Below are 11,205 nucleotides of genomic sequence, written 5' to 3' on the forward strand. Positions count from 1 at the left end.
GTTTGAGTTAAGCATATACATTTAATTGTACATAAATTTCAAGCAGCTGTTTGTTTAGCACAGGTACGTTATGGATAGAGATGTGTTTATTTTATGCTACTTGTATCAGTAAGAAAGTAACACATATGAGTAACATAACTTGCATTTATTCATAGATATAAAATTACAAAAATATATAACACATTGTTAATACATGTATATGACAATACAACTTTTTAATGGAAAACAAATGTTAAAATAAAAAATATAAAGGGTTTAGTTTACTGTGGCAGTATATAACATTTAACTAAAATTGCTATTAAAATCAACGTGGTGTTGTAAATATACCGATACAAAATATATATAAAAGTATATAGGAGTACGAAAGCAGGAACAATACTGATCTCATAACATAAGTAGATTTTTCAGGGTTCCACAGTATGTTCCTTTGATAGAACAATAAACAAAAGTATTGTGTGTAAAGAAGTTAATGTTCATGGAAGAAAACAATCAAAACAGTACAATGTAAATATATCTTAGATGAACAGTATCGGGTATAGGTTACTCGCATTAGGTCAGATCGTATTGCCTATAATTTACCATCCAGTATAATGTTAGGATGGGGGCAAATAGAGGCTGATTAAAATAACATTGATAACGATGTTTGAACAATTGGATTAAATTGATGATATTTGTATTGATGTACGTTAAGTATATACACGCAGGTAAAGTTTTATAGATTTTACGCATATTATGCTCAACACACTAACCAACCAACACAGCTTACAAATACATCATTTTATACTTTAATAATTACCGTAAGTTAAAAGCACATATAATATGTCAATGGTTCAACAACTCGATCTATTTGAAACAGGGAAGTTTTGTTCATAAACGCTTATATGTTCCCGTATACTGCCCTCCTTCTTCTCCTTATGATTATAAACACAATGGTTGCGATGACTGCTATCAGGGCAGCAACAATTAATACAGCGCCCCCTGTAAAAAATGATATGTATATGTTACTGTGTATTGATATTATCTTATAGTAACATGTTTGTCTGATCACGTGATGGTTCACATAATTATAAACAAATACTCCTTATACTGAAAAGATTGGTAAAATGAAATGTGCTTCTTTAGGAATACATAAATAAATCGTCTAAAAGGCCACACGTTATCATTAAATGGTTGATTTAAATTTTAAAAATGAGAAAAAATTCTAAATATTCATCATTAATGTAAACAACACAAATGTTTTAACGGAAACCGATACATTCATCATAACTATCACAGATACTGTTTGCTTTCCATTGTGACGTTATATTCTCATAAAATGTTTGTATGGCGTATAAATAAAAGAAAGATCATCAAAGTATACTTACACCAAGGGAAGCTTGTTGATGATGACGTGGAGGAGATACATGAAATACTGAAACCTGTGGCTGTACTTGTACAACAACAATTTTTAGGCTGCCCCGTCTTTTTACTGCAACAGTACCCATCTGTAATATATACATATTATTAATTAAATAAAGATACTACATTTATGACAAAAATGACAGCTATTAAAAGATTATAAAATACAAAAATACAACCATTAGATTTGATCACTGAGAAATCAAAGAAATCTTGTTAAATATAATTATAATCTTGTTACATATATAAGTTTTTTTTTAAAGAAATAAAGTCAATGACAGCAAATAAAATAAAAATGATTTTGCTACGATAATACATACCTTTACACGGAGTTTGACCACACGTTTGACAATACTGAAAGACGTTAAATTAACAGGCATCATTTAGTTTATAGTGTCATTCATGCATTTTAACGTGTGTACATGATATATGATATGGATAATAGTCTAGTTATGGTTGAAATCAAAAGCGACTTAAAGGGACTCCACTGAGGTTTAAAAGCCTAAAACATAACATTTGAATTTCTTACATAAATGAGCTGGGGCACTTTAAACAGAAATATATGCAAAGATAGTTAAGAAATATACTTTGAAATAAATTTAAAATCGTATTTGTATGATTTTCTAAGCCTGATTTGAGTGAAAAGTGTTAAAATGCTTTTCATTTTGGGTCATTTTTTTACAATTTGAATAGTTATTCTGGAAAAACGAAGTGCGCAAATGACCTGAAATTTTGCACAAAGATCAGTGGTCTAAATCTAAATCAAATGGTACATTTATCCGGAAAAAATATTTTCAGTCCCATCATGTCAAAAAACCTCAGTGGAGTCCCTTTACTGTTGTCGTATAACGGAGGAAGAACTCACGGATGTTACATACTTTTAATATACAAAATACAAACACACAAGTGAACGAGTGGAATACCAAAACTGAACTTCCCTTCCTGGACATTTGAGAATAGTATATATAAAGACAACCTGTCATAGGGACATTTTATAATGTATATAAATACACGCGTTTTAGAGTTACATATATAAATCATCTTGACATAAGCTAGTCCGCATGCATCCTGAACTATAATACTCATAAATCATGTCATGTTCCATAGTGCACATTATGAAATAAAAACCTTAATATATGTATATACATGTTGACTTGTCATTCTTTTTGAATATAGCATGTATGACTAATTAGCCTGTGCAACCAGCTATACGACAAATATCCTCCTTATCTTACATAAAAAAAAAATATTTAAAAAAAAAAGTTTTAAACAAGGTTACTATCAAATATTTCAAACTCGTTGTAACAAATTAAAAAAAAATCTAAAATCAACTTGACATCTGTTTTACCCCTAAGGTAAGGATGTTTTACATCAACCTTTTGTTACTTTATTCTCAAAAAAAAATCGCCGAAGGTAATATCCGGTCAGAGATGTCCGGTCAGAGATGTTATCTAATGACTTTTTATTAGTTTATTTTTAAAAGAAAAAAATCACCTTAAGTCATATAATCTCTGATTGGTCAATTGTATATCGTGCGTAACCTTTTTGTTTGAATTCATTTTAATAGAAAAATTTGGATAGATACAATGTAGCACAGGTAAGTTTACTTTTGATATTAGTTTTAAAATGTTTTGAATAAGTAAAATAATAATTATTGTTAAATGTTCGATTAATCTTTATGCAAAAAAAATACAAAAATAATATGTTAAAGTAACATAAGGTAAATATTATAGCTTTATAAGTTTTTCAATAAATATTTAATTTCCTTTATTTCATCATAAAAAAAAGTTAATTTCTAGAGATCAAGAAAACATAAAAAATAAACAAATAAGTTAACAATTTTCAAAGAACAAATTATTTTAAGAATATTAATTAGAAAAACTTTAAGGTATAAAATTTAACAGAATTATGTGTATGATTAGAGTAAAAAAGATATTTATATACGAAAAAGTTTAAAAAAAATATTAAAAACAATTGATAATTGATAAAATGTCCAGGTGTTTCATTTCCTGTAAAACGTGTATTGTGCATGCGCATTGAACACTTCCTGTGACACGTATATTTTTTGTAACAGGTACTTGCTGACATCAGTATGGCTTGGTCTTCGTGACGTGTCGGGAATTTCAAATCGTTGGTATGTAGCTTTTTTAATTATAATTTTAAATTGACACTCATAATTGTTCATAAATGTTTGATGTTCTTGAAGATTCTTTTAAATTAATATATATGTATTTGATATGTGTAAACGTAGACTTTATACACAAGTTGATAAAGTTATATTCGAATATTTATTGGCACATCTGTAAACGCTGTTCTTGTTTCGTCGTAAAAAGAATGTCTTGTGAACAATACAACAAAGTGATGATAGATCTATAATTCTTCATTTATGTAGCAATGTTTTTGAGTAATAAGATAATTAAAATAATAGTTTACTGTTGCCAATTCTCGCAAATGTTTATGTGATATTTATTTTGGATATCTCTGTCGCGCACAAATAATTATTTTGATAGGAAGTTGTCATCAGTATTTCTCTGGGTTTTTGTTTTTAAGTTTATATAACACATATAAAAACACATTCTATTGATAAACGGAAGTTTTCGGCTTCTCTGGTTGAAGACAGGAACAAAAGTTTATTTGATTCCACAATTTTGTTGTTGTTGTTGTTGTTGTTGTAGACGGCTGTAACAGCATAGTTATGTATTTTAAACATTGTAGACGCTTATTTCATATAATATTACATCGAAGAAGGTGTTTATGGTTATATCTGCATGGTTTTACATCGAAGAAGGTGTTTATGGTTATATCTGCATGGTTTTACATCGAAGAAGGTGTTTATGGTTATATATGCATGGTTTTTGTTGTACATAGTTTGACATCGTAGAGGCTGACTGTAATATTTCTAGTCAGGCGGTGTTTGACTGTACCGGCGAATTCGCTCGCACCTCTCTGTCTTGGCTGGACGACAAGTGATCGTTAGACCAATATTTTGCATTTTCGTCCGTTGTCAGATCGGTTAATAGATATTATATACAATAAACAGAATTTTGTTTTTTTTTCAGATATTTGAACAACAAGACAACTGTCATAAAATGCATAGGATAAGAATTCCAATGAAAGATGTTCTCTAGTGTAAGTATCTTATTTATGTAATACTTCATATTTAAATTTTTTTTTTTACTTTTCTAGACATATTTTGTTAGTTTTAACTAAGCTATTAACTTTAGTTTATTTCGACAATAAGACTTATCCCAATTTAAACTTTATTTAATGATTGTGCGTTGACAGTTGAAACATGTATGTATACACATGCTATTCTAATATGAAATAAAGTAAATAATCAATTTGAAACTCATGATTAAGTGCTGTCATTTACTTTGAAATGCATTTAAATTAACCGATCTATTAATAAACATAGAGCGAATAACGATCATTTTAATCAATAAAAAAAATCAAAGATATATATTTCTAATAAAAGCAAGTTGAAAATTGATATAAATGAATACAACCACCAAAACTATAAAGATATATGATTAAATAATGTAATTTCCTGTTTTGTTTTATTATCGTTTCTTGTAACATATATATTTTTTCTTTCTATAATAACTATTTACAATGCCTGAGGTCAATTTACCGAAAATTAATATAGCATATAACACGGAATATAACGTTCTATAGAGATATAGCATACTGGCTAATCCTTGTAAAAACATTTTAACATTCGGTTTCAAGCGTTTATTATTATTATGTACCTTTGTGTTTACCTTACCAGATACTTTATATCGTGGTTTTACAATACTTTTCTTTTTAGTAGAAACAGAGTTTATAAACATCTCATTATCGGAATCATTATCATCAGCCATTGAATCTGACTGAATAGCATTATATGTTGCTTGTGACGGAGGATTGCTATTTACTTGTATGGAATTTGAGTCTGATAATTCTGAATCAGTCTGCGATTGCATTTCTTCTGAATGTGCATTACTTTGAGCATTTTCATTATTTGAAATTTGTTGTAGTTGTTGAAGATGTTTCTGTAATTCGGCTAATGGAATATCATCTTCACTATCAGAATTTGACCTTTCTTTTCTAACATTCTTAGCAACTTGGGGTAATACTGATTCTGGTATTTCTGAAGCATCATCAGTATCGCTATTTTCAGGTGTAACTACAAATGTGGCATTTCTTTTTGGTCGGCCAGTATTATCTGCTTTTGGTATTGACCAGTCATTAATATTTGCAAGCCTAATTTGTTCTGCATGGACTTTAACTGTTGAATTGTCAAATTGATTTTTTATTATATAAGTTAATGGTGACCTTTTTCTCCATAATTCTATAAAATGGCTTCCAATTCACATCTAGTTTGCTTCTCTTACGAAAATTCTTATAAAATACGGGATCGCCTATTTCAAATTTGATATCTTTTGCGGTCTTATCTGCATAGCTAGCTTGTTCTCGTTTTGCTTTTTTAAGGTTCTTATAAACAGATAGAAAAGTATTATGTTGTTCTTGTAATGCAATTTTGTGATACTCTTCGCCATGATAGCGCTGCCTTGGTTGTAGCAACAGGTCCACCGGGAGAATTGGATCACGATTATATAACAAATAAAATGGACTATGCTTTGAAGTCCTAGAGACATTGAATCTAAGTGCGGCTAGTGTCATGTTAAGATGAATATCCCATTGTTTGAGATTTCCCTGGATTCTTTTAGCTAAGATATCATGTATGACATGGTGAGAACGTTCATTTTTCGCGTTTCCGGCAGCATGATAGGTAGTTGTACGCACGTGATCAATTTTTAACTCTTTAAGTGTTTCTTTAAAAGCATTACTTGTGAATTCTGATCCATTGTCAGTGACAATTTGTAATGGACATGCGTATCTAGGGTAAATTTCTTCTAATAGTAAATGTATAATTGTATCAGTACTTTTGTCAGCAGTAGGGAAACACTCGGGATAACCACTGTAAAGGTCAATAAAACATATAATGTAGCGATTACCACTCATTGTTTTCTCATATGGCCCTATAACGTCGATACTCATGGTCTGGAATGAATACATTGGTACTCTTGTTTCGCCCATAGGTGCTTTTATTTTTGTAAGATTACGTGACTGACAATCAACACATTTAGAAACATATTCATACAATTCTTTGAACATATTTGGCCAAAAAATATTTTTGTTTTATTGTTGTAAATAACCTCTGTGTTCCTGGGTGACCATTATTTAAATGATATTGAGTAATGACAAGGTGTTTTAAGTGTTGCGGAACAAACAATCTAAGATTAGGATTATCATCTACATTAGACAGATAATAAAGAACTTGATCAATTTCTAAATATTTGTTCTGCACTGATTTAGTTGGCTGTCCGTGACGTAGTAACATTTTCAGTTCAAGAATAGTTTGATCTTTATCTTGCTCTGAGGCCATATTTAATTTTTCGAATTGTTTAATATCTTCTACAATTGGCTCTTGAAATTGGTATTCTTTGTTTGCTATTTCTTTGGCATTAAAGTGCGTAGAATCAAAAGCATTTACTTCATAGCTTTCATCAGTTTTCACCACATGTACATTATCATTATTTGAATTATTACTTGAATTTGAGACTGTTATTTCAAAGGCATTGTCATTTATATCAGGCTCATAAAGTTCAATATCGGACTTGTTAGCATTTTTATCATCAGCTGGAGGTCTAGAAAAGAAATCGGCAATTAAATTTAATTTTCCTGGCAAATATTCAATTTTACAGTATATAGGCAGAAATATTTAAAGCCCAAAGCTGAATTCTTTTGTTTTGCATAGGTGCTTCTAGAAGATATTTTAAAGGTTTTATGGTCTGTAATATATAGTAAACTCTGCATTATGTAAATAAACATCTAATTTTTGTAACGCATAATGAATACTGAATGCTTCTTTTTCTATGGTACTGTACTTTCTTTGAGATTCACTTAATTTATGGGATAAGAAGTATATAGGTTTTTCAATACCAGATTTGTCACATTTCTGACTTAAACATGCTCCGACCACTAAATCTGAGGAGTCCGTGTATAGAATATAAGGCTTATTTGGGTCTGGGAATGCTAAAAGTGGAATACGTGTTAACATTTTCTTTAATTGTTCAAAACTTTCTTGACATTCTTTTGTCCATTTAAACAAAACACGTTTTCTTGTAAGATTGATTAGAGGTTCAACAATTTTAGAATATTTAGGGCAAAATCTTCTATAAAAACCAGCAGCACCAAGTAAAGATCTGACAATCTTTAACACATTTTGGTACCGGAAGTGACCTAATAGCTTTTACTTTTTCTCTGGTCTGGTTTTATACCTTCATGATCAATTATAAAACCAAGGTACTTTGTTTGTTGCTGAATAAAACTGCACTTTTTCAGTTTAAGTTTTAATTTATGCTCTTTAAGCTTTGAAAATACTGTCTGTATATGTGATAAATGTTCATTTAATGACTTCGAAAATATTAGAATGTCGTCAAGATAACTGACAGCAAATGCCTCTAAACCTTGTAAGACATGTGACATGAGTTCTTGGAAAACTCCAGGGGCAGAAAACTAGGCCAAAAGGGTTCGGTTGAACTCAAACAAGCCTCGGAATGTCGTAAAAAGCCGTTTTTTTCCTTGTCTGATTCATGTACGGGTATTTGCCAAAACCCTGATCGCATGTCTAGTGTTGTAAAATATTTTGAAGACCCTAGTAGTGTTAAAATATCATCATTAATGGGAGAGGATATGATGTTGGCTTTGTAATTTTATTCAATTGTCTAAAATCAACACAAAACCGTTTACTGCCGTCACGTTTCCCGACAATAACAACAGGAAATGAAATAAGGGCTGTGACTTCTTCTTATAATATTAGCATCTAACATCTCATCTATTGCGTCACTCATAAATTTTCTATTGTTTAAAGGTGTGCGATATGGGCGTAATTTGATTGGAGGATGATTACCTGTTGGTATTTTCATGGTTACAGTATCTGTCTGTGATAATTCAGAATCTTTATTTGCGAAAATATTTCTATTTTTCCTTAATAAGTCTCTAACAATATTAAAATGCTCTGAAGGTGTATGAATATCACGTTCGAAATCGTTGTTAAGAGGGGAAGTTGTTTGAAGAGCCTCTGTGACCGAGTTAATGCTCTCAACTTCTGAATCTTTAGCAACTACTGAATCTCGTTTCAATTTTATAGTTTTATGTGTATTATTGACAATCATAATAGGAAATCTTCTATCAGCCGAAAGTTTCATAACAGAATTTGTTATCATAAGACCTGGTTCAGAAGCAATCATTCCAGTTTCTATACTTTTTAATTCATATAATTTATCATTTTCCAAGCCTGGATTTTGTTTTAACTTAGCAGTGCACACATTAACTGTTTGAGGTTTCAGAATAACATCCTGTTTTAATCTAACAATTGATGCAATATGAATATCTTCTTCGAGGGGTACATATGTATTATTAACTCTTAAGCAGCCTAAATCAAAATATAATCTAACGCCATTTTGTGTTAACCAATCACGGCCTAAAATAATATTTCTATTCATTTTAGAAACAACATAGAATTTTTGAGTTGTTTCTGTTTTCCCTATTTGAAAATTTAGATTTATATAACCATCTATATGTAAATAATTTCCGTCAACTGAACATAAATTTATTTTCTGTTTTATAAGTTGAGGGGGATTCTTTAATTTTCTATATATTCTGCGATGCAGAAGACAAACTTCAGCACCTGAATCTACTAACGATCTGTATTTATAGTTTTCTATTTTAATCAAACACGAATTAGGGCTTCCAGCTAATGCTATACTAAATTTTGGTATTTTATCGTTCCTGTCAATGACCCCTTTGTGACAGGAACTTGCTAGTTTTCCTGAAAATTTATCTTGTTTCTGTCGTAAAAATTTTGTTTACGACATTCTCGCATAATATGACCAAAATTATTACATTTCCAGCACTTAATCTTTGATTTCAAACTATTATTGCTATTATTTTTCCTAAATCGTGAAAAATTTTGTCGGTGAAATACAGAATATATTTCATTTTTCCTAAATCTACAACTACGCACATGGTGACCTGGTCTCTTACAGTACACGCAAAAATTTCTTGTATAATAATGATTAAAATTATTTGCTTTGTAATTATTGTATTTTGCGTGATTTTGAGAATTAGAAAATTTTACTCTGGCAGAAAATCTAGCTCTGAAATTCTGTTCATTCATTGCGCAAGTAATTGCTTCTTGTAAAGATTTTGGCTTTTTCTCTCATAAGTTTAAGTTTTAAATTAATTATGCGCTAAATTATCCGTAAACAATTCTACTAACTGAAGTTCAATTAAACTATTATCTCCTAGTTTATAATTTTCATAAGCGGTTTCAGCACAATTAATAAATTTTTCCCCAAAAATTTGAAACACTTTCTCCCAAAATCTTGTTTTAAATTTCTCAAGAGATAAAATTCATGATGTAAATCTTTAATTTCCCCAAATCTAGTACTTATTTCTTCTTTTAATTGTTCCCACGAATTACGGTGATTATCACGCAAATATCTACATATAAAATCGCTTACAGTCCCTTTACTTGATTGAAATGCGACTAATTTTATTTTATTATCATCCAAACCTTTTAAAATAGCATATTTTTCTATAGATTTTATCCAGTCATTAAAATATTTAGAATTTCCATCAAAATTTTGTACTATTTCTGATAAACCCTGTGTACCTATGATAGTTGAAATATTGTTCAATTTATCTGACAAATTTTCAAAAATTGTAGCTATATCTTGATCTGACATCTTCAAAATTAGCAAATTGCAGGTATATAAACGATCACTCACCTTTAATTTTCTATTTCAGGTACTTCGTTGTGTCCCGCTATCCAAAATCGTCGCTTCGACATCGCTGGTCTTAGGCGCCAAATCAACCGTTGTCGTATAACGGAGGAAGAACTCACGGATGTTACATACTTTTAATATACAAAATACAAACACACAAGTGAACGAGTGGAATACCAAAACTGAACTTCCCTTCCTGGACATTTGAGAATAGTATATATAAAGACAACCTGTCATAAGGACATTTTATAATGTATATAAATACACGCGTTTTAGAGTTACATATATAAATCATCTTGACATAAGCTAGTCCGCATGCATCCTGAACTATAATACTCATAAATCATGTCATGTTCCATAGTGCACATTATGAAATAAAAACCTTAATATATGTATATACATGTTGACTTGTCATTCTTTTTGAATATAGCATGTATGACTAATTAGCCTGTGCAACCAGCTATACGACACTGTTAAATGTTTGGTATAAATGCATTATTATAAAAATCTAAATAAGTGACGCATGCTACATGCTTAATTTTTATAAGAGTTGAGAATATTTTTCTATATATAAACTTGTAGTTCGACAAAATTTAAAAAGGGTAATCTACAAAAAATAGTAATAAAATAAACTTACTGCAGAATAAAATAGAGATGATACTGTCATAGGGTTGAATTATCAGATCAACGCATTATACACGTAAATGATATATACACACTTACACTAACTAAACATACACTATTTATAAAAAGTACCTTATCTACATGATTATATACACGTATCTACATTAAGATCAATCATACACTAATAACTATAATATAAAACATTCATAATTACATAATAATAAAGTATAATTTGAACACCAAACTAAAGTAGATAGTTTATAATGTAGTGGTAGCTTATAGTAAGTGTAGTCAGACCTCCTTAATACTTTCGTTCTTTACTGTATTTATTTCGATGTTTAACCTCCTC

General features: G+C 29.9%; 1 protein-coding gene across 1 annotated transcript; it reads right to left on the reverse strand.

Moving 5' to 3' along the window:
* Window positions 1-234: 234 nt before the first annotated feature.
* LOC132740060 (uncharacterized) lies at window positions 235-10,892 on the reverse strand (the record flags this gene model as incomplete). Its single annotated transcript, XM_060727915.1, is given in 4 exon segments — window positions 235-978; window positions 1,365-1,484; window positions 1,719-1,752; window positions 10,870-10,892. Coding segments are annotated over 4 exon segments (278 nt in total), but the record flags the coding sequence as incomplete, so codon positions are not given.
* Window positions 10,893-11,205: the final 313 nt, after the last annotated feature.

This window comes from Ruditapes philippinarum, unplaced genomic scaffold (genome assembly GCF_026571515.1).
Source record: "Ruditapes philippinarum isolate M1 unplaced genomic scaffold, ASM2657151v2 ctg19854_1_1_1_1, whole genome shotgun sequence".
NCBI classification, from domain to species: Eukaryota; Metazoa; Mollusca; class Bivalvia; order Venerida; family Veneridae; genus Ruditapes; species Ruditapes philippinarum.